Consider the following 24,082-nt stretch of genomic DNA (forward strand, 5'->3'; position numbering starts at 1 on the left):
CGCAACTTTCTCAACCTTTCCCCATATGTTTTGTTCTCCAAGTCTTGAACCATTCTTTTTGTACTTCTCTGAACTTGCTTCTGAACCTGTCTTCTTACATAGTCGGCTAAAGAAAACTGAATGCCTTTGAAGGAACAACTTCCCCCCCAATATATTCAACAAAAGACTTCAAATATAGAGTAAATTTTGCTTTTCTTTCTTTCATTTGGCTGTTTGAAATTTATTAAACCAGGTTGTCACAGATGCCCCTTTAAATCTTCTCAAAACCTCGTAATGTCCAGTCTGGCATCTAGTAATCAATTACGAATTTCTGAGATGCCTTTCCCTTGTTTCCTTGGAAGAAAGCCCAGGAAGGCTATTTCTGGAGTCTTTGTAAAGTGCTAGTTAGTGATATTATTTATTACAGAAAAAATGCATCATAGAATTGAGATGCATTACTACAATGGCACCATAAAAGTTGAAAGGACTCTTTAATTTCAGAGTCTCATCTGCCAAACAGGGGAAAGAGTAGAGTTAAAGTATGACAGGTACACCATAGTCAAATGCCATTTATGTAAAGCTTCTTATTTATTTCTCCCTTTTTGCAGTAAGCACACTTTGGAAAGAAAACTTGCCCAGCATACTCTCCCATTTTCCTTGTCCAGACAGACCACTCCAGCCCCTTTTACACTGCCATATAAAATTCAGATTTATTTGCTTTGAACTGGATTATATAGCAGTTTAGACTGATATAATCCAGTTCAAATTAGATAATGTAGATTATCTGGTTTGATAACCTGGATTATATAATAATGTAGAATAATGTCTCCCACATCCTGCTGAGACCATCTCGGGAGCCCATATCAAAATCAGCTAAACTAACACTAAAGACAGGAGCCAAATCCCTTAGCCCAGTGGTTCTCAACCTGGGGTCCCCAGATGTTTTTGGCCTTCAACTCCCAGAAATCCTAACAGCTGGTAAACTGGCTGGGATTTCTGGGAGTTGTAGGCCAAAAACATCTGGGGACCCCAGGTTGAGAACCACTGCCTTAGCCATTGTGACTAGAAACATTTCAGTTGGGTAGACGTCTACAATCCTGTTTTTAAATATGTAATTGCTTGATGAAATTTCGAGCCTGATACCACGTAATTCAATTTATATTTGAACCCTTAAGCTGATTCTTCCCCAGATCTGGAAGTGGTTGGCCACTGATATAAAAAATTCCCAATTTTCTCAATCATACTCTAGGAAATATTTTTACACTGAATTGTTTCTGCATCCGAATGACAACATAGTGGAATTTGTTTTGGGACACCAGGCATATTAGAGGATTCCATCTGAACAATCTTCCTCCACATAAACCTCAATTGTTTCTTTAAATGTTGTGATCTTTATTATCCAGGAATTTAATCAATATTTTAATTTCACTTATACTTCTGCTGTTTTGTTATGCCAACTGGTACAATGTATCCCTTCGTAAAAAATGTAAGATCACTCTCATCCTTTAAAAGTAATCTACCATATTTCCATGTTTCATTTCAGTTGAGGAAATAAAGAAAAAGTTTCCAACTTCAAATCATATAATGCCAAATGGAGCCCCCGGTGACACAGAGGGTTAAACCACTGAGCTGCTAAACTTGTTGACTGAAAGGTTGCAGATTCGAATCCGGGGAGCGGCATAAGCTTCCACTGTCAGCCCCAGCTTCTGCCAACCTAGCAGTTCAAAAACATGCAAATGTGAGTAGATCAATAGGTAGGAAGGTAATGGCGCTCCATGCAGTCATGCTGGCCACATGACCTTGGAGGTGTCTACGGACAACGCTGGCTCTTCGGCTTCGAGTTGGACACGACTGGACTTAATGTCAGGGGAAAACCTTTACCTTTACCTTTAATGCCAAATTTCAAATAATAATACCTTTATAAGTCATGTAACTGTGCTCTCAGTCCTGACAATAAGAAGTGTGTAGCTTGCTTTTGCTGTCTATACCAATAAAGTTAGTAACTATTCGCAAGTGATACTGATTTGGAAAGACAGGCTAGGCATTGCACCTGAAAGGATAATTTGAAACAGTTTTCTTACCGGCAATATGAATGTGCTCCTAGTCCCAGCTGCACAGGATTTTCAACAAGGTCAGCATTAAGCAAATTTGAATTCCATGGCAGACAATTATTTCCAGAAACTGTCTTCTTCACAATGCCCCTGTAATTTAATCCGTTGCCATATTTGCACTCTTGGCTAGGAACTAGATACAAACACAAAAGAGTTCAACACTAAAGGAATATTGGTCAAAACCCATTTATTGACTTGTAAAGGGTGTCTTCATAAAATTGGCCAGTGAATGTTTTGTGTTGATATTTCTGCTTAAGTGGAAATCCACGAGGGGAGAGTCCAGCTATTACTGACTTGTGTTGGAAGGCCTCAGAAGTAAACCAAGCTACTTCCTGGAAAACCATTCAGCTTCTCTTATGGGCAGCTTCTCCACATCCCCATGAGATCCTACTCCCATTCTCATACCCAGCTCCCTGTCTTGCTCCAATTCTCACAGCTATTTTCCCTTCTTCCCTTAACATTCATTCTCTAGACTTCACTCAGTATGTTTACTTAGTGAACGTACTGAGTGAAGTCTAGTGAATGAATGTTAAGAGTTCGTGTGTAGGTGTGCAGGCTACACACCAACTCTCCTTGGCAGCAACTACACCTCGCTGCCCCCTCCCACCAACTGCCAGCAAGGAGGACATGAAAAGGAGGGCAGAAGACTTTGGTTCCTCCAGAGTGGAAGGTGCAGCCTACACACCAACTCTTCTCGGTGGCAGCTACACTTCGGTGTCCCTCCCCATCCTCAGTCTACTAGCAAGTGATAACTCACACCTGATTTATGACTCCACAACTGATAAAATCTATGTTCCCCTGGACATTTACGAAACTGATCAGTAGCCTGCTACCATCATCAGATAAGACTCTCCCTCCGCCTGCCCCAAGGACCCTTTATCACATTTACCATCCCCCAAGAAGGCCCAGGATGTGTTTTTTTTTTACCCTCCCCATTTTGTATTCAATCTGTACCTAAATAATCTGATCGGATGGGGGGGGGGGGAGCAGGGAGGGTATAAAAAGCAGGGCTGAAATACTATCAAGAGAGAGTTGGGGGGGGAGTCAGGCATGTAGCCGGGGGGGGGGGGCTCGGGGGGCTTCAGCCCCCCCCCCCCCGAAATTCTCATGGTCGTTCGGGAAAAGGCCTTACTGGTGCATTACTTAAACTGTTATGTTTATTCATATCATGATCTGATCACCATACTCAATATATCCCATATGCATGGGGGTATTGGGGTAATGATACAAAAGGTTTGCTAGGGTAGACCCTCTTTCACTCAGACTCAGCCCCCCCGAAACTCAGCCCCCCCGAACCCCCCCCCCCCAAAATTCAGCCCCCCTGAAACGAAATCCTGGCTACGGGCCTGGGGGGAGTGAAGGGGTCTACACTGTTAATTGCAGAAATAATATATTTCACACTTATGTCTATGCTTGATGTTTTTATAGTTTTAATGGTTATTTTCTATAGTTATATTTTACTGATTTGGATATGTGATATTTATGTATATATTTGAGGCATTGAATTTGCCATTTATTATGTTGTAAACCGCTTTGAGTCTTCCCAGGGGTGAGAAAAGCGGTATAGATATGCAGTTAATAAATAAATAATAAATTAACCTGATGCTATTGAGAGGATCCCATCACATGCTTATTGGATCCTCGCCCTTCCCGGCTCATATGATGCAAGGTGTATGTGTGTGTGTGTGAGATCAAATGAGTAGAAAAAGAAAGTTCCAATGCGTCTTCATAGCAAGTGATCTCTGCTGAAAAAATTATCCCTGCACCCCACTATACTGGGTGATTATCAGCCTTCTCATTTTCATGCAAGCTATGGGAGAGTGGCTCCTGGATTAAATTGGATTATCTAGATCCATTTCAGTCTGGCTTCCAGACATGTTTATGGGACAGAAATAACTTTGGTTGCCTGGATGGGTGATCTATGTTGAAGATGGATGGGGCAAGGTTTCCCTGGGCCTAGGCTGGAAAAAAACAACCAAAAACCTTATCTTCCTATATATCTGTCTAATCTATCTTTTAAGATGTTCCGATTTTCTTGGTCCTACCATATTTATAGCCACATTAGGTGACTACACAAGACCAGGCTTTCTCAGTAGTTCCTCCCAAGCTGTGAAATTCTTTCATGCGGGAGACTAACTTGCAATCTCATCAGATGGGGATATTTTTGGCAGTATACACTGGTTCGGCTGTAGTTTGGCTATAGGGTCTGCTGGCTCCCATCCCACGACATAGAGCTACTTCTGGTGGGGCTTCATGGCTAAACTACAACGGAACTGGCATATGCCACCACAGAGGCAACATGGGAAGCTTCCTGTGTTGCATTGGCAACAATGGGGGGAAGCCAGGCAGAGGACACTTCCCCATATAGGATGGAGTTTCCGGCAAGTCTGGTAATGCGGGTCATGGGTTCGCTATGCCCCTCAACAGGCACTGCTGGAATCGCTATGATTTGTGGCAATTCCAGAGGCCAATATGATTTTTGTGTGTGTGTTAGGAGCAACTTGAGAAACTGCAAGTCACTTCTGATGTGAGAGAATTAACCGTCTGCAAGGATGTTGCCCAGATGATACCTGAATGTTTTTGATGATTTACCATCCTTGTGGGAGGGTTCTCTCATGTCACTGCATGGGGAGCTGGAGCTGACAGAAGGAGCTCATCCACGCTGTCCCCAGATTTGAACCTGCTATTCTATTCATGAGAATGGATAAACTAGAACGTTTTTCTTCACCAACTTAATCTTCCTATATGCCTTAGTAGACCACAAGCTGAAGATAACAATGTGACACAGCAGCTAAAACAGCCAATGCCATTCTGGGTGGCATCAATAGGAATATAGTATCTAGAGATTGAGGGTAACATTAGTTGTATTCTATTCTGATTTGGTTAGATCTCCCTTAGTACACTGTGTCCAGTTCTGGGCACCACAATTCAAGAAGGCTATTGACAAACTGGAACACATCCAGAGAAGAGTGATCAAAATGATAAAATGTCTGGAAGCCAAAGCCTGTGAGGATCAGCTTAGGGAGCTGGTTATATTTAGCTCGAAAAAGAGATGATTGAGAGGAGACGTGACAGCCATACTTGAATATTTGAAGGGATGTCACATTGAGGAGGGGACAAGCTTGTTTTCTGCTGCTCTAGAGACTAGGACGCAGAGCAATGGATTCAAATTGCAGCAAAAGGGATCCCAACAAAGAACTTACTGCTGCTAAGAGCTGTTCAGTAGTGGAACATGCTGGAGTGTGGTGGCATCTCTTCTGGAGGGTTTTAAACAGAGTCTAGATGGCCATCTATCGGGAGTACTTTGACTACATTGTTCATGCAGGGTGGGGATTGGATTAGATGGACCTTGTGATCTCTTCAGATTCTTTGATTCTGTGATTGCACACGAGGCTGCTGTGCCTGCATATGACTCCCTCTGGCCATGGGGTCACCACCACTGTCAATGGTGGCCAACAGAATTTAAATAACCAGGAACGAATGTGGTGTAGTGGTTTCAGCACTATTCAAAGTGCTAGTTTTAAGCTACAATACCCTACATGGCTCTGGTCTGGTTTAGCTCTCTGAACCGGACCAGAGCCATGTAGGGTATTGTAGCTTAAAGCTTATATCTTTCCCTATAAACCATTAAAGATTTTAAGATCTTCCAGAGAGGCCCTGCTTTCAGTCCCACCACCTTCACAGTCACATTTGGTGGGGACAAGAGACAGGGCCTTCTCTGTGGTGGCCCCTCAGCTATGGAACTCTCTCCCCGGTGAAGCAGCTAAAATCCTGGCTTTGGAATCAGGCATTTGCAGATTGATGGATGATCTGGTATAGAGTTATTTGACCACAACGTTTTCGACTGAGTTGGATGTTGTTTTTAACGTGATGAATTGTTATATATATATATATATATATATATATATATATATATATTATTGTGTATGTTGTTTTATGACGCTATTTATTGTATAGTATTGAATTTTGCTGTTAGCCATTCTGAGTCCCTCCACGGAGGTAGAGAAGAATGGGTTATAAAAGTTCTCAATCAATCAATCAATCAATCAATCAATTTGAGCACCAGACTCCACTCTGGAAGACCAGGATGTGAATCCCTGCCATGTTATGGCAACCTACTGAATTATAGTCATGCACTTTCAGCCTCAAAGAATAGCAATCGCAAACTCTTTGAATACAGCCTTCCTAGGAAACCCATTTTAGATTTGCCTCAGGATCACCATATGTTGGAAACAACTTTAAAGCACATAACACCAATGATAACTTTAATGAATTCAAAAACAACAAAAAGCTCACAAATAATCACAGAAGTGAGACGGATGCAATTGTGTCCTTAGTTAAATAAGAACAAGAGCGATAATTTCACGAGAGGAAACACATCAATCAGTCTTATTTCTTTAAACTGTATACAAAGAACTTGGTGTACTCACTAATATTGCAGTATTTCCCCACAAAAGTATGTCTGCACCCACAGACTGTCCTGTTAGTGAAGGCAGTTCTCCTGCAAGAGGCTTCATGGAGGCATGGGTTGATGGTGCAATCTAGACGAACACATCCAAAAACACCAATGTAACGCATAGCTAAAAGGGCATGTATGTTTCTGGCAAATATTTAGATTACAGATAAAGGTGTAATTCATGCACATTTTGTTTAGAGGGTTGATAGCATCAATATGTTTTTTATCTTTTTGTGCCAATTGTCATATTAAGCTGTTTATTTCCAAATATGTACACAACACTTGTCTTACTTGTATAAAGTAATAATCATATTATTATCAGCATAAGAACAGGAGAACCACAGCGGGTCCCCTACATCATGGACCTTATCACACGCCTCACCTCTGGTGCCATTTCACCATCACATGGGGGAAGCTTCGCTTAACCATGCCAGGGCCTTACAGCGTTGACGAGGAAGCAACGTAGGTTGCTTCCATGCCGGTTGAGTGTGGGGTCTCTGTCAGAAGTTGAGGGACATTGTGTGATCGGCTGCATGCCTATCCATCCCTCAACTAGCTGGCAAGCATCCTAGGACACTTAAATTGGTAAGTATAATGATATCCATAGTCTAGATAGCCTTGGACCAGATCTAAGGGCTGGAAATGCTCATACTAATAGGACAAACATATTTTCAGGACTTGCTGAATATACTAGCCTGTCTTGTATTATGGAGACCTGGCATCATCATCATCATCATCATCATCATCATCATTAACAATGTGATTTATACTTTATTTATCTGTCCATAACCAGGCCTGAACCCAGACTGAAATGGATCTAGAGCAGTGTTTCTCAAACTCTGCTGCTCCAGGTGTTTTGGACTTCAGCTCCCAGAAATCCCAGCCAGTTTACCTGCTGTTAGGAATTGTGGGAGTTGAAGTCTAGAACACCTGGAGGAGCAGAGTTTGAGAAATACTCATCTAGATAATCTACTTCATCCAGGAATGCTTGGAGTTGAAAAGACACCACATGCACTAGTACCTTGGCCAGAAATTGGAGGTTCGTCTGTAGTTGTTGTGCTGTCGCACGCTGGGCCTATGGCAATGTCTATTTGCAGGACGTGCTTTCTGTATGCCCAATGGGACACTGGGGCTGCCTCAGCTAAAGGGCCCTTGGGTTGCCCACCACAAAGTTCTGTAGAGGCTTAAAGTAAGTTCAACAAAGTTCTTTATTGGTGCTTAAATCCTCAACAAAGGAATTAAATACTGGAAAACTCTGGAAAACTGGTAGCTTTCTTAACCTGCCCACAAGGGACAGGCAACTGCTTAATGAATTGTTCCTTTTCCTTGGGGAAACCTTCTGACCCCTCCTTGGGCAAATCTTCCTTTAACTTACTGGTGTGAGGCCCCTACTCCTGGCTCCAAGCTGCATTATGGATTGCCCGAGTGTCCCTTACCAGATAAGGTCTTCTGTGAATCTTCCGAGTTGGTGTCCTTTAGATTTTCCACGCAGGTTGTGGAACCATTCCTTTTGCCCAGCAAAACTGGCTGTATTTCCCAGCAAAGGCTGGCTGTAACCTTTCTCCTTAGCAAAGCTGGCTGTAGATCTATTTCTTCAACCCCAACAAAGCTATGGAAGTTTTCCTTTTTTCCCTATTAAAGCTGTGAGACCTTTCTTATTTTCCCCCAGCAAAGCTGTGCGAAATGAAGCTTTTTACAGGTGGGGAGAGAAAAGTCCACACGTCCTATCTGTAAGGCTTCCAATTGTAAACTGAGCTAAAAGTCCCTTTTCCCCTCCAAACCTGGGAAAAGGGGCGGATCTAATGGCTCTAACGATGATTGATGGGTCGTTGGCCCTATGGTTGCAAACTGAGGGAAGCTATCTTACTGCAAAATGCATGGCCCAAGTAATTTAAAGCAAATTAGCCATGCAAGAAAGGAAATTCTAAACTCCTGGCACAGTTGTGCCAGCACAGTTGTCAATTACAATGGGGTCTAGGGAAGGTTTCTTTAAAAGAGGTCTTACCACAGCCTCCAGATGAAGCAGGACTGTGGGGAATGAGCCTTTCTCAGCTCTAGATGCAGTACAATCTGACTTTAGCCCTGATTATGGGACAGAGACAGCTTTGGTCAACTTGCTGGGTGACTTATGTCAACAATGGATTGTCCGATGTTCCAGTTAGCAAGTGACCCAGGAACCAGGTAGTTGGAGACCCAGAGCTGTTGAGTAGCTAATTAAATCCAGTCAGTCACAGATTTTCAATGAGATGATGACGAAACAAGAGAGTGGTCATCAGCCAGACCAGGAGTTGCCTTTGGGTCAGTGGTCCAGATAAGCAAAACCAGCAAGGAGTAAAAACAGAGAGGTAAATCATAGCCAACCCAAGATCAACAAAGTCACTGGCTCCTCTGATGCAGAAAAATCACCACCATCATCAGGAGTTGCAGATTCCTGGGCTCCTCCTCTCCGTCTGAATCTTCTGACTCCAGTTATAACACCTCTCAGCAGCCTTCAATACCCTTTGTATCTTTCTGAGACATCTCTCTGGGCACTGCAGGCACTTTTTAAAGTGATTCTGGTGTTTTTTTGGAGATGCTAGCTCAGAAGGTGGGGCTTGGGGATTTTTCTTGATTCCAAAGCAGGTCTGCAATATTCCAGAGATCTCTGTTTTGGCCACCATGAGATTCAACGTCTACATAAAAACCACTGGCAGAAGTTATCCAAACTTTTGGGACTGTTTTATCAAAAGCATGCTGATGTCACTTGTCTCTATCTTTCTTTTTCATCTAATTCTAAGGAAGGTGTCTCGTTGTTAAATTAGTGTCTGCTGTCAGCAGAGGATTAGATGAGTGAAAACCTTAATCCAAATAAGACAGACGTGCTTCTGGTCAGTCAAAGGCAGGCCAGTGAACATGAATTCAGATTGTGTTGGACAGGGCCACCACCCTCCATGAAATCTCAGGTTTGTACTTTGAGCATATTCTTGGACACAGATCTGAGCCTGGAGGCCCAGGACTTGGCAGCAGGCAGGAGTGCATTCATACAGTTAAAACTAGTGTGCCAGCTGTGCTAATTCCTTGAGATGCCAGATCTGTCCATGGTGACACACGCCTCGATTGCATCCATTAGGATTACTGTAACACATTCTATGTTGGGCTGCTTCAGAAACCGCTGTAGGTTCAAATTACTGCAGCCAGACTACTGACCAGATCTGGTTCCAGGGAACAAATAACTTTCTTGTTGAAACAGCTTTACCAGTTTATTTAGAGCCACAATTAAGTGTGCTGGTTATAACCTATGCAGTCCTATATGGCTTGGGTCCAGACTGTCTGGAAGACTACATTTCCTAATATGAGCCTGCCTGCGTTTTCAAGATCCTTGGGGGAATATCTTAGTTCCAAAACCCTAACAAGCAATTTAGTAAGGACATGGAAGAGAGCCTTCTTCATGGCTGCATCCAGATTGTGGAATGCTCTTCCATAGAAGGCTAGGCACCTCCCTCTATGTCCTGTCTCAGAGTTTAAGATCATCCCGGGAGGCCCTGCTCTCATTCCCGCCTTCGTCGCAAACGTGTTTGGTGGGAACGAGAGACAGGGCCTTCTTGGTGGTGGCACCCCCTTGTGGAACACAATCCCCAGTGAAGTTAGGTCAGCTCCATCCCTCCTTTCCTTTAGGAAGAAACTCAAGTCATGGTTCTGAGTCCAGGCGTTTGGGTAGCAGGCTGAATAGTAATTGCAATGTTTACGTGAATGGACAATGGACAGGCTCTGGATTAAGTCTTTGGACTCTGAATTGGATAAGGCTATATGTCTGATAATAATGTTTTAATTGGACTTTTAATCTAATGTTTTTACTTAATGTTTTTTATTAATATGTGATATCGTTTTATACTGTACGTGTTGGCATCAAATTGTTGCCGGTGTAAGCCGCCCTGAGTCCCCTCTCAGGGGTTGGGAAAGATGGTGTACAAATGTTTGAAATAAATAATACTAATAATAATAATAATAATAATAAATAAATAAAAATAGGCTGGCAACTCTTCTCCTCTCTTTCTGCCAGCAGATGAAGACCTTTTTGTTAACCCAAGTGTATGATTGTTTATTATCCATGGCACAAGGTATTTTAATGTGATATGCTGTATTTTATTTTCATCATTACGACTATATTTCAGGGGCCCCTGGTGGTGCAGTGAGTAAAACCGCTGAGCTGCTGAATTTGCTGACTGAAAGGTTGGCGGTTTGAATCTAGGGAGCAGGGTGAACTCCTGCTGTTAGCCCCAGCTTCTGCCAACCTAGCAGTTTCAAAACATGCAAATGTTAGTAGATCAATAGCTACTGCTTCTGCGGGAAGGTAACAGCATTCTATGCAGTCATGCTGGCCACATGACCTTGGAGGTGTCTATAGACAACGCTGGCTCTTCAGCTTAGAAATTAAGATGAGCACAACCCCTCAGAGTCAGACACGACTAGATAATGTCAGGGGAAACCTTTACCTTTATCATTACTATATTTCAACTGCTTTTGAAATAATTATTTTAATATGATTATTTAATAGTTTTCAAACTATGATTTGTTTTAACTTATATTGTAAGCCAACTTGGATTCCATAGACAGGATATAAACTGAATCGCATAAAATGAAATAAAAATAAATACCTGTGTACTGTTCACGTTGGCACTCAATTCGGCTGTTAATGCAAGTGCAGTGTTGCACTGTCCCTTGATAGATCCTTGCCCAGGTTTCTCCGTTCTCAAAATATTCATAGAGAGTTTCATCAAAACATTTTGCTGAAATTCCAAGAAGCATAAAATCATATTATTCCATATTCTGAAACTATTACGTTTTTTGGTATATGTGTGTGGGTGAGTGTGTCGGGGGATGGACTCTCTTTACTTGCTGCTCAAATTCAGTGACAACCACCAGGTTACCAATGGTTGTATTCATGGTGAGAATTCAGTGACAATAACAATTCACTCAGGTTCCTTCCACACAGGCAAAAATCCCACATCATCTGAGTGTGGACTCAGATAACCCAGTTCAAAGCAGATATTGTGGGATTTTCTGCCTTGATATTCTGGGATATAGGGCTGTGTGGAAGGGCCCACAGATGTCAGAGTGGGAAATGGCACATTCCCGACCCAGAGAGACCTGCTGGTCAGTGGATCATCTCCCTTTGAGAAGAGATGACAGTTTTCCCTCTCTTCTAGCTATGCTACTATTACTGATTTTCACTATTATTCCAGGAAAAAATAGGCTTCATAACTCTACACAATTTGGGAGATTACCGCGGAGTGCAACATAGTCACCTTGTGATTTCAAAAATTAAAATTCTAAAATAACAACAGGACTAATAAAATGGGCATTGGAAAAGACAGCCAAAAGCTGTTACCAAAACTCATGTTTAAAAAGTCTTCCCACTGCCGACAACGCTGTTGGCATACTAAGGCTGTGATAGATTGTTTTAGCGGAGTGTTTTTGGCAGTGGCTTCCCAGAGTGAGTGGTAGGCTTTGTTTACCCACACAGCTTCAGACAGCAGTTGTGTTCGTTTCTCTTCATGTCGATTTTACGAAAAAGAATAGCACTTACCCACTTCACAGTTTCCCCCTGTGAATGCTGAAGGACAAATGCAAGTATGAGAACATGTGTCACATGGAGTCAAACATGTCCCTCCATTTCTGCAAGGGTGTCTTCGGCAAAGATCTGAAAAATCGAAAGAACGCATTATTTTAGAATCACGTCCCAACATTGTCATTTCCAGGGTCTGAGGTCTTCCCCATGATCCCAAAAGATCAGACCAGGAATTTAAATATGCCCAGGTACAGGTTGGGGGTTCCTTTGATTTAGGACTGTCAGGCATTTATTAATGTATTTATTGATAGAAAGGCCCATGCCTATTATGTCATTTGTGTTATTTGCCCCATCTGAGAACAATCCCTATGAGGAGCGGCTTAAGGAGCTGGGCATGTTTAGCCTGAAGAAGAGAAGGCTGAGAGGAGATATGATAGCCATGTATCAATATGTGAGAGGAAGCCACAGGGAGGAGGAAGAAAGCTTGTTTTCTGCTTCCTTGGAGACTAGGACGCGGAACAATGGCTTCAAACTACAAGAGAGGAGATTCCATCTGAACATGAGGAAGAACTTCCTGACTGTGAGAGCCGTTCAGCAGTGGAACTCTCTGCCCCGGAGTGTGTTGGAGGCTCCTTCTTTGGAAGCTTTTAAACAGAGGCTGGATGGCCATCTGTCAGGGGTGATTTGAATGCAATATTGCTGCTTCTTGGGGGTTGGACTGGATGGCCCATGAGGTCTCTTCCAACTCTTTGATTCTATGATTCTATGAGAAAACACATTGGGAAAGCAATTCAGTAGATACAACAAAGTAAGTGACCATGTGGAATAAAAATCTCCACCAGGAGGAGTTATTGAGTTTTTGTGAGGTTGGCTTGTTGGGGATTTTCATCTGTCCCTCACAGAAACAGCCTAGGAAAGGAGATTTGTTAACTGCAAACCCTGAAACTTGGAATCCCCTCTAAACCCGCAATTGTTCTTTAAGAAAAAGCCCATGTCTTGAAGCAGAGATCTGTATGTGCCAATTTCCTATTACCCACCCACCCCAAATCAATATTGTTTGATTCATTCCAAATCTGTGCCAAACTTTTGCCATTGTTTCAAAATGGGTTTCCAACCCATTCTGCCCATTTTAAACTAGCCTCCCCAAATTGAGTAATGGATGTCTCAAACAAGTTTCTGAATGGTGGGGTGTAAAGGGAGTTAAGGACCAAGGGGTCCCTTATCTACGTGTGACAGGGAGAAACCTTCCTTTTCAATCCCACCGCTGCCACCACTGTAAAGAGGGTTAAGAGATCAGGGTCTCTTATTGCTCCTGTGTGACAGGAATATGCAAGGGTGTTACACACAAAGGTGATGAGAGGGAAAGGTGTGTGTATATGGTAGGTTTGCTGCCACCACCTCAAACTTCTGATTGAGGAGTTAACTAGATGATATACTTGAGGTAAAATGTCCCTATTCACCGGTTCTTCTTTTTGGCTCCCTTTCGTGTGACTGGACTGCAGAGATGTAGAGGCTGACTGGAACTAGCTTTATATGACAAAACAAGGCTGAGGCAGATTTAAAAGTAAACTAGAGAACAGGTTTATTGAAATATTTGAAACAGACAATTCATTACTGAGTGGTACATATGTGTAGTTGGTTTCTGAGGCACAGACTTATAAAACAAATGGTTTCTATAGAAGGAGTAACTTTTCTTGGACGTGAGTTACTTTCCACACACTATCCCTATAGCAAGTAACAGTGTGTCTCTTAGACCAGCTGCCCTGGCTGCCTGCAAGAGTAACTAGGTTCCTTCTAGACTACTCTGCATTGTAGGGAAATAAACCACTTGTATTTTCTCCTAATACAAGTCAACAAGCCTTCCCTTTGACTGCCCAAGCCAAAATACCTTGAAGCGCTTGTCCTCTATTATTCCCTGACAGTCTAATTTCTCATTCACTCAGAAACTCTCTTCTCCCTGCCTGAAAATCTCAATCCTATCTCTTTTACATCAAATCCCTCTTCTCCTTCTCTGACAGAAAGTACAGCCTTTATACACACTCCTTCAACTCCTCCCCTAGGGGTCTGAGCCAATCAGGAGTTAGCTGACTCATCCCCTTGCCTCTCTGCCTTACCAAAATGTCAGCTATCCTGAGCACCCTCCCAACATGGAGGCCTGCTCACTGACTCCCAGGCTGCGGCCTATGAAGCAAAGGTATGATTTCACTACATGGGGTGTCTCAAAATGTTGCAGTTGACTAGAAGCTCTGGTTTGAGACACTCATTATTCAGATGTGAGGCTTGTGCAAAACATGTTGTAAACAAAACTGCAGAACTGCAAAATTCTGAAACAGGTTAGGAACAAATCAAACACTGTTGGTCTTTCAGAAACCCTGGTTCGAAACACTCATTACCCAGTTTTGTGTCTATTGCAAAACGTGCAGCTTTTGCTGCAAAATATGCAAAACTCAGGAGGGGATTCCACTTTTCTGGAAACAAAATAAAGTGGGAGAAAAGACAGAGAAACTGCTGGAGAACCCATTTTGCATTGGGACAACAGATGTCTCTGAAGGAAAAGATCATGGTGAAGAACATGAACATGAAGCAGGCTCAGCACGTGTGCCTGCCTGCAGCTGAGCCAGGCCTGTAGCGAGGAGGGGGGTTTAGGGTTCAACCTCCCCCCGAAATGTTTCAGATTTTTAAAAAACCTGGTTTACTCCTGAATTTTAACTGGTTAACCAAATCCCCATGCTAAGTCTACGAGATGCAAAAAATTAAGAGTCCCTCCAGAACTGCAAGCACTATCTCAAGCAAATATTGACAATTTATTCACACTGTCATTACTTGCAGCAATAGCCGATGTAGCGAAGCAACCAAGAGTGTGTGTGTGTGTGTGTGGGGGGGGGGGGGGTGTTGTTGAATGCTCTCATTAAGAAGGCCAGACTTGGTGGAGGTGGTTGACAGGGGCAGAGCTGCAGGCTATTGAAGTCTGCTCTGCCCCCTGCTGTGCTCTTTGCTTCAGCATGAGCTAGGAGGCAGGTTTCGACCCCCCCATGAAATTTTCAACCCCCCCCCCCCCAATTTTCAACACCTCCTGAAATTTTTTCTGGCTACGGCCCTGGTATTAGCTGTCCTTCCCAATTTGTTGTTGTCTGGAAACTTGATGATCTTGCCTTCTATTAGTATGTTTTATTGATCAGCCCATCAGCTGCATCCAGGCCCGTTTCGGGGGGGGGGGGCTGAATTTTTTTCAGGGGGGTTTTCGGGGGGGGGGGGGGGCGAGTTTCGGGGGGGAGCTGAGTCTGAGTGAAAGAGGGTCTAGCCTAGCAAACCTTTTGTATCATTACCCCAATACTCCCATGCATATGGGATATATTGAGTATGGTGATCAGATCATGATATGAATAAACATAACAGTTTAAATAATGCACCATTAAGGCCTTTTCGCGAACCACCATGAAAATTTTGGGGGGGGGGCTTAAGCCCCCCGAGCCCCCCCACCCCTGGCTACATGCCTGGCTGCATCAAAACTTGGCAAACACATTTAACACCTAGATAAAGCATACAACCCACAGTACAACATAAGTAAAAATAAACAAGCTTTTTAACAAGGTTCTGATCCAGATCAAATATCTGCATCACCTCTACAGTTTACCCTGTGAATACTGGACATGTGCCCAATTCCAAAATGCTGTATCTTTATACATCTTGGAACTATGGTCAATAGGAACGAAATCTGTTCTGTTTTTGTTTTGAATTTTGAGTGCCCTATGTTCTGTTTTCAGGAAAATTCTGGGAGATTAGGAGGGGACCAGTCAGATTAGTAATTTGGAACCCTGAGTTCCGTTTCCATTTCAGGAAGAATCTTCGCAAAAACAGAACATAAACAGAATGGAATTTCATGTACCCCTAATTGTCAATTGCACATTGCTTTTCCTATTTGTACCAATGCAGTACCATTGGTAAAACTAAGACTTTTGATTTGGAGAAATGTTAAGTGACACAAATCTTGAGAGGTGGGTGATGTTGGCAGGGGCGGTTCAACCCATTATGCAAAGTAAGCATTTGCAGTATAGTTGATTGTGCCTAGGGGCGCTCTTGAGGCGCTCTGGGGGGGGGGGGGGATAGACCTTGACATATGTGAGTTGTAGTTACTGGGATGTATAGTTCACCTACAATCAAAGAGCATTCTGAACTCCACCAATGATGGAATTCAACCAAATATGGCACACAGAACTCCCACGACGAACAGAAAATGTATATCAATGATTGGTTGGGGGGGGGGGGGGTGCCAAAATACTGTTTGCTTACCGTTGAAAATTACCTAGGGCCGCCTCTGGATGTTGGGCATTGGTGATACATCTTTGGAGTTGTTCCACTTGGGGCTCTAGTGCCTTAAAGGTAAAGGTTGTCCCCTGACATTAAGTCCAGTCATGTCTGACTCTAGGGTGTGGTGCTCATCTCCATTTCTAAGCCGAAGAGCCGGCATTGTCCATAGACATCTCCAAGTTCATATGGCCGGCATGACTGCATGGAGCGCCGTTACCTTCCTGCCAGAGCAGTACCTATTGATCTACTCACATTTACATGTTTTCGAACTGCTAGGTTGGCAGAAGCTAGGGCTGACAGTGGAAGCTCATGCCGCTCCCCGGAATCGAAACTGTGACCTTTCAGTCAACAAGCTCAGCAGCTCAGCGCTTTAACCCACTGCGCCACCGGGGGCTAGTGCCTTAGCAAGCTACAAATTCCAATATTCCATTTGGATACACCCATGGCAAGTAACGTGGAATCATACTGCTATAATAGTGTAGTGTGAAAGGGTTCTGATTTTCATCAGACTCAGGTAAAGCAATGGAGTTGAATAATTCTGTGTGTAATGGGATCCCCATTACTTTGCTCCCTGCTAGTAAAGTTCAGGCAGTGGCATTGATAACAGTGAAAATATAGCTTGCTGCTAGAGCCCTGCTGAAGGGCTTGACAAGAAGAATTTAGGGAGTCATGACCTTGGAGGTGTCTACGGACAACGCTGGCTCATCGCCTTAGAATTGGAGATGAGCACCACACCCCAGAGTCAGACATGACAGGACTTAATGTCAGGGGACTACCTTTACCTTTATCCACCTCCATTTCATAGCAAGGAAATTGAGAAATCAGGTATTGATTTCTAGCTAGAGAGTGGCAGGGGCAGGACCTCTTTTTTTTTGGAGGAAGGCCAGCCTTTGGAAATCAGTGAATATATAAGCTAGTGTAGCCTTCGTCTGCCTGAGAGGAACACAAGCGCAAATCTCATCTGAATACATACTGACAAGAAAACCTCCTAATAGGTTTGTCTTAAGGTAAGTCAGAAATTACTTATAGGTGCACAATAACAGCCCACAGCTTCTGTTTGCAGCCCTGTCATACCTTTTCATATATTTTTCATCTTTTTTTTATTTGGAGGGGGGAGCATTAATTTTAAAAAGGGATAGAAAAGCCACATAATGCTTTTTTGACCGTGGGTAGTAGGAACACTCCACCTTGAAGCATTCATAGTTGACACATATTAAAGTATCTTTGGTACCTCTGGGTTGATGAGTGCTATTCTTGGCTTCTCTTGTTTCCTGTCCAAACCTTCTGCTCTCCTCCTTTAAAAACAATGAAGAGAATGTTCACATTTTACAATGCATTTTGCAAAGTCAAAATTCATATTTAGAGAAGACAGACAGAGCTGAACTTGCTAGTGGGCTTTAATATGAATCCTTCTTTTTGTGGAACGCATACCATAGAATTGGGCAGAAAGAGTGAGCGAGAGAGTGTGTGTGCATACTTGTCTACATGAGTCTCAAACTCCAGACTCACTGTGTAATGCACTTCTGTCTCTCCCCTTAATGTCCTAATGCCCAACACTCTCTCATGAGTATCCTGGCCTTTTGTTTGTTTGTTTAAACACACTTTGCCCTGCGTTTGGCAAAGTCAGGGGACAGTACAGAGTTCTTCTTCTTTTGCTATATGAATGGCAGCTATTTTACTTTGATGATGTTGATGATCATGATGATGATGATTATGATTAGAAACACAACAAGATGAGTCCACAGCAGACACTCTGTTGGCTGTTGTATTGGATCACACGTCAGACACTTCCCAAAATCTAGGACTGTGTGATGTATTGGCAAATAATGCATGCAGATCCCAGTAAGGTGGCCTTCTGCAGCTGGCAGATGGTAATTTTGTCAGTGCTGATTATGTTTAAGTGCAGGCCAAGGTCTTTAGGCACTGCACCCAGTGTGACGATCACCACTGGGACCACCTTGACCGGCTTGTGCCAGAGTCTTGTTTGGTTCTGTGGCATTGAAAATAATAATAATAATAATAATAATAATAATAACTATAATTATAATTATTATTGGAGCCCCCGGTGGCGCAGTGGGTTAAACCCCTGTGCTGGCAGGACTGAAGACCGACAGGTCGCAGGTTCGAATCCGGGGAGAGGCGGATGAGCTTCCTCTATCAACTCCAGCTCCTCATGTGGGGACATGAGAGAAGCCTCCCACAAGGATGATAAAATCATCAAATCATCCGGGCGTCCCCTGGGCAACGTCCTTGCAGACGGCCAATTTTCTCACACCAGAAGCGACTTGCAGTTTCTCAAGTCGCTCCTGACACGACAAAAATTATGATTATGATTATGATTATTTATACTCCACTTTTTCTCTCCACAAAAGAGACACACAGCGGCTAAAGGAGACTGAATTGCTAAGAGCTGCTATTACAGTCACAGCAACAATCTTTAGGTTTTAATAGCACTCATATTATTAAAAGCCTCCTTGTACAGTCCTGGCTGTATTCCCATTACATGCAGTTATTTTAATGCAAAAATGCCATGTTGATGTGAAACCTGTCAGCCTTAAAGCTCCGGCTTACGTTTGTGTGTGTGTGGACGGGTAGGGATGGGGGGCTGCTATGTTATATCCATATCAAGATTTACTATATGCTTGGATTACATTAGAAACTTGAGATTCTAATGACAAGGAAAGTATCCAGATCTACAGGAGGAAGAAAGCACGCTACTTATTAGGTTGCCTTTTTAATAAGGCAGTGTCTTCAGAGGTCTTTATTTTCAAGAACTCTGTATATGTACAATTAATTTTCCTTGTTACCTGCTCAAAATCACAGAACAGCAGTGAACTGCGTCAGTGAGATAATTTAAGGCTAATTGACAGGATATGTTTAATTTTGATTGCTACACTTGGCACTGAAAGTGTTGGCTATATTTTGACATTATGGACCTCATCAGATTTGGGTCCAAAATGCAGGTGACAGCGGAAGGATTTGCCGTCAGCAGTGGGGGAAACTGTCACCCTGTGCCCTGCATTGCTACTTTTCCCATCACACGGGGAAAGTATCACCGCCCAACATCCCCCATGCTTGCTTATATGTTTTAATTAATGGGATGTTTTAATTAATGGGAACACGGGAAGCATCCCGTGTTCTCAGGGATCTGTCCCAGGACACTTCCAGGATAGAGATCCACCGGAAGTAGCCCTGTCGGGCTCCGTCCAGGAAGTGTCCTAGGATGAAGCCCAAGCCCAATACGATGAGGTCTTTATTGCATTTGAAAGTTTTGGTGAAGTTCGAAAAGCAGAAATGCACATCAAAAGGATGGCTTCCATTCAAGCCAGAAGTAGCACGTTAAGGTGGGAGATGACTTTCGATATGTTGTTCTGACAACATTTTAAAAACACATGCTTTTGTTTTGGTGCCATAGCCTTGAATATAAAAAAACTCCTATAGCACAAACAAACAAAAAGCCCAGAAATGTCTTTAATGGGGCTGTCTTGCTCACCACTAAACCCACAGGCAGGACTGCTCACAGGCCACTGCGTTCAGATTGCTGCTATCCTTTCTTTCATCTGATACATGTCCTTGCATGGGAAGCTGGAGATGAAAGATGGGAGCTCACCCCACTCCCTACCTTTTGGTCAGCAGTTCAGCTGGCACAAGGGTTTAACCCATTGCGCCACCGGGGACTGTGGGGGACATGAGAGAAACCTCCCACAAGACAGTAAAACATCTGGGCGTCCCCTGAGCAACGTCCCTGTTGAAGGGCAATTCCATCACACCAGAAGCGACTTGCAGTTTCTCAAGTCGCTCCTGACACACATACAAAAAATCTGATACATGCCCATTGTTTTCATTGTCTAGAGTGGGCATATTTCCATAAGTATAGATTGAGATGCCATATCTTTATCACAGTATTTAGAAAGCAGAATAGTAATCGTATTTCAATATGATTCAAATATCAAACGCTTCCCTCCAAAATCTAATATTAGGGCCTGACCTACCATTAGGCAAAATGAGGCAGCAACTGCATTGCATGTCAGATGTAGGTCCCACGAAAGGCATCAAATGCTAGTTATTTAGTGTGTCGTTATTGAATTTGTACTGCTGGTGAAAGAGAGAGCTGCTTGTGGGATTTTCTGCCTCAAGCATCAAAATACTTTGACTTTAGCTGCTTTGTCCCTTTGGAGATGAGGCACAATTTGTTGCTTTGTCTTAGGCAGGCAACAGATTCTGGTTACATCCTGTATAGACTACTGCAACACACTCTACGTGGGTTTGCCTTTGAAGACTGTCCGGAAGCTTCAAATGGTCCAACGGATGGTACTCAGGGAACACACAACTCCTTTGCTGTGCCAGCTCCACTGGCTGCCAGTTTGCTACCAGACACAATTCAAAGTGCTGGCTTTAGCCTATAAAGCCCTAAAAGGTTCAGGCACAACTTACCTGTCCGAATGCATCTCCCCCTATGAACCTTCCAGGACTTTAAGATCATCTGGGGAGGCCCTACTTTCAATCCCGCCATTGTCACAAGTACGTATGGTGGGGATGAGAGACAGGGCCTTCTCAGTGGTGGCTCCTCGGCTATGGAACGACCTCCCTAGGGATATCAGATCAGCCCCTTCCCTTTTAACATTCTGAAAAAAAAGTCTTGGCTTTTTGAGCAAGCATTTGCAGATGCAGTGTATCAGACATAGGAAAATTGAACGACTGGACGACATGACTGGACAGTGCTTTTAACAAGGAGACTGTGGTGATATATGTTTTTATTGATTGATTGTTTCTACTTGGTTTTATATTTATATTAATGTTTTGGTTGTATTTTATGGTTTTGGTGCTGACTATAAACCACCTGCGGGCTGAGAGGGGTGGTATATAAATATGTTAAATAAATAAATATGATGTCAATTGCCAACTAGACTATTTACCTGGTCGAATGATCCTTGACTTTCTTTGAATCTAAGGTCTGTTCCTTGCCAGACTTTTTTTTCTAGGTTTTAGTAAGTCACTGCCAAAATATTTATAGAGTCTATCACTAAGTACATTGGTTAGAGCTTATTACCCCAGAAATCAGTGGAACAAATAGCAAGAAAATGAAAAATCACACTTACCGCTGTACTAGTAGCATAGTTTGAAGCCAATACGAGAGCAACAATCACGGAACAAGTGCATAGTTTCATCCTTTTCTCTTTTATTTCTTTTCCCTTTTTTTCTTTTAGTACCCTACCTCACTTTGTAATTATCCCGGAACCTTAGCTGTTCTGGTATCTATAGCAGAAGCAGAACGTCAAATCAATATTGGTTTTAAGGTAATTCCCTTAATTTTAGAGTATATTTAACTTTCTGAAGTAATCATTACTCTACCAGTGTTAATAATTAACGTGTTCACATGTTTAGTAAATGCTAGTTTCAGATCTGTTATGGACAAAATGTTAGACACATTTAAGCTGCAATCCAGTGCAGTGTGTAATATATTACAATTACCTTACAATAATAAAATCATAGTATTGGAAGAGACCATATGGACCATCCAGTCCAACCCCCTGCCACGTGGGAAAAGCACAATAAAATGCTCCCAACAGATGGCCATCCAGCCTCTGTTCAAAAGCCTCCAAAGAAGGAGCTTCCACCACACTCCGAGGCAGAGAGTTCCACTGCTGAACAGTTCTAACAGTCAGGAAGTTCTTCCTAATGTTCAGGTGGAATATCCTTTCCTGCTATTTGAACCTATTGCTCTGAGTCGTAGTCTCCAAGGCAGCAGAAAATAATTCTGTTCACCTACAATCAAAGAGCATTCTGAACCCCACCGATGTTGGAATTGAACCAAACTTGGCACACAGTTCTCCCATGACCAACAGAAAATACGGGAAGGGTTTGGTGGGTGTCCTTTGGTTTTGGAGTTGTAGTTCACCTACATCCAGAGATCACTGTGGACTCAAACAATGATGTATCTGGACCAAACTTGGAATGAATACTCAATATGCCCAAATGTGAACAATGGCGGAGTTTGGGGAAAATATATCTTGACATTTGGGAGTTGTAGTTGCTGGGATTGATAGTTCACCTACAATCACAGAGCATTCTGAACCCCACCAATGATAGAACTGGGCCAAACCTCCCACACAGAACCCCCATGTGGGCTACAGCAACGCGTGGCAGGGGACGGCTAGTAATAAATAAATAAGATTTAATGTGTTGCCATCAGCTCTTTTGGGTGGGAGATACAAAAATATGGAACATTCCAAAAGGTTTTGTTCTTGTACCTTGATTTCTGTCGAAACAGCTGACCACGCTTAGTTTGCATGTCCCAAATATGATAAGATATGGATGAAATACAGCAATTCAATGTTTGCATTGTCCTCAATGGCAAGAGTGTCACCAGAGGCGGCCCTAGGTAATTTTCAATGGTAAGCAAACAGTATTTTGGTGCCCGCCCGCTCCCCAACCAATCATTGATATATATTTTCTGTTCACCTTTGGAGTTCTGTGTGCCATATTTGGTTCAATTCCCTCATTGGTGGAGTTCAGAATGCACTTTGATTGTAGGTGAAATATACATCCCAGTAACTACACTTGCCACACTTGCTCCCTTTCCTGGCCTGCTTTGGGTCCGGAGACATGCCTGAAGACCCCGGCATGTGCACCAAAAGTCACCTCTTCTTCTGACTTTCTCCTCAGCCATTGGGACCAAGAGAGAGAGAGAGAGAGAGAGAGAGAGAGAGAGAGGTGGAGATGCCCACCTTTCCTGAAGGTAGGCGCAAAAACAAAGCAGGGAGCGGAGGTGGGAGATACCTCCAGCCGGAGAGGCTCTCTCTCTCTCTTGATCCCAATGGCTGAAGAGAAAGTCAGGAGAAGAGGTGACTTTTGGTGCGCACGCTGGGGTCTTCAGACACACCTCCAGACTCGAAGCGGGCCAGGCGTGGTGACTCCGCCCCTTGGCCCACCCGCACATTGGGGAGAGGAGAGGAGGCGGGTGGAGCGCCGGGGGATCGGGAAAGGGAGCCGGTCATGGGGAAGGGATTGAACGCAGAGAACAATTGAGCTCCGGCTCTGCTTGCGCACCCAGTGGCCAGGTGGAGCAGGAATGAGAGGGGCTAGGCGAGGCTCAAGGGCCCGGCCCCTTTGGGAAGAGGATCGCCCGGCAGCGAGGCAAGAAATCTGAGGCTCCCCCTGGACTGCTAGGGCTGTTGTGAGCTGAAGGGGTGCTCCTCAAGTGGTGGTTGCATTTACAAGGCGCCTCTGCTCCCCTGGCAAAAAAAAGTGTTCTGCGACCGCTTACTTCGCGTAATGGACGAGCCGCCCCTGAGTGTCACAAGATTCCATACCTCCTGAACAACTTTGATGCATTCTTTTGTGAGACTGTTGCAAGTTTTGTTCTTGAGATTAGTAATTTTGAATCATGTTTTTCTTTTTTTATCTGTGATTTCTTTTTGTTATATGTGTCAGTGCTGTGATTTTGTTTGCATATGCCAATAAAGGCTGTTGTTGTTGTACACTGGTGTTATGCAATAAGGAGAGCAGCCAGCAGATAGTGGCAGCAGAAAGATGGAGAACATGACAGGCAGACAGCTAACCAAATCAGGCTTGATTGGCATAGCCTCCCTGCCAGTATGGAGGGGAATTATGAGCCACAGATATGTGAGAATTCACTCATTCTCTCCCTTTCTCTTTCTCTTTCTCACACACGCAGCC

At 43.4% G+C, this 24,082-nt stretch overlaps 1 protein-coding gene across 2 annotated transcripts in view; it reads right to left on the minus strand.

Annotated features, from left to right (window-relative positions):
* HGFAC (HGF activator) overlaps positions 1-21,688 on the minus strand; it is a 38,037-nt gene extending 16,349 nt beyond the window's left edge. The window contains exons 1-6 of one of the 2 annotated variants that reach the window (XM_067468951.1): positions 21,502-21,688; positions 17,634-17,697; positions 12,113-12,226; positions 11,181-11,312; positions 6,521-6,631; positions 2,061-2,223 (exon numbers count right to left, since the gene is read on the minus strand). In XM_067468951.1, the coding sequence (XP_067325052.1) occupies positions 2,061-2,223; positions 6,521-6,631; positions 11,181-11,312; positions 12,113-12,226; positions 17,634-17,697; positions 21,502-21,570 (653 nt within the window). In that variant the 5' untranslated portion in view covers positions 21,571-21,688. The remainder of the gene's footprint in view (positions 1-2,060; positions 2,224-6,520; positions 6,632-11,180; positions 11,313-12,112; positions 12,227-17,633; positions 17,698-21,501) is intronic. The other variant, XM_067468952.1, reaches the window with a different exon arrangement.
* Between the last annotated feature and the right edge of the window lie 2,394 nt (positions 21,689-24,082).

Source organism: Anolis sagrei, chromosome 5, assembly GCF_037176765.1.
Source record: "Anolis sagrei isolate rAnoSag1 chromosome 5, rAnoSag1.mat, whole genome shotgun sequence".
NCBI lineage: Eukaryota > Metazoa > Chordata > Lepidosauria > Squamata > Dactyloidae > Anolis > Anolis sagrei.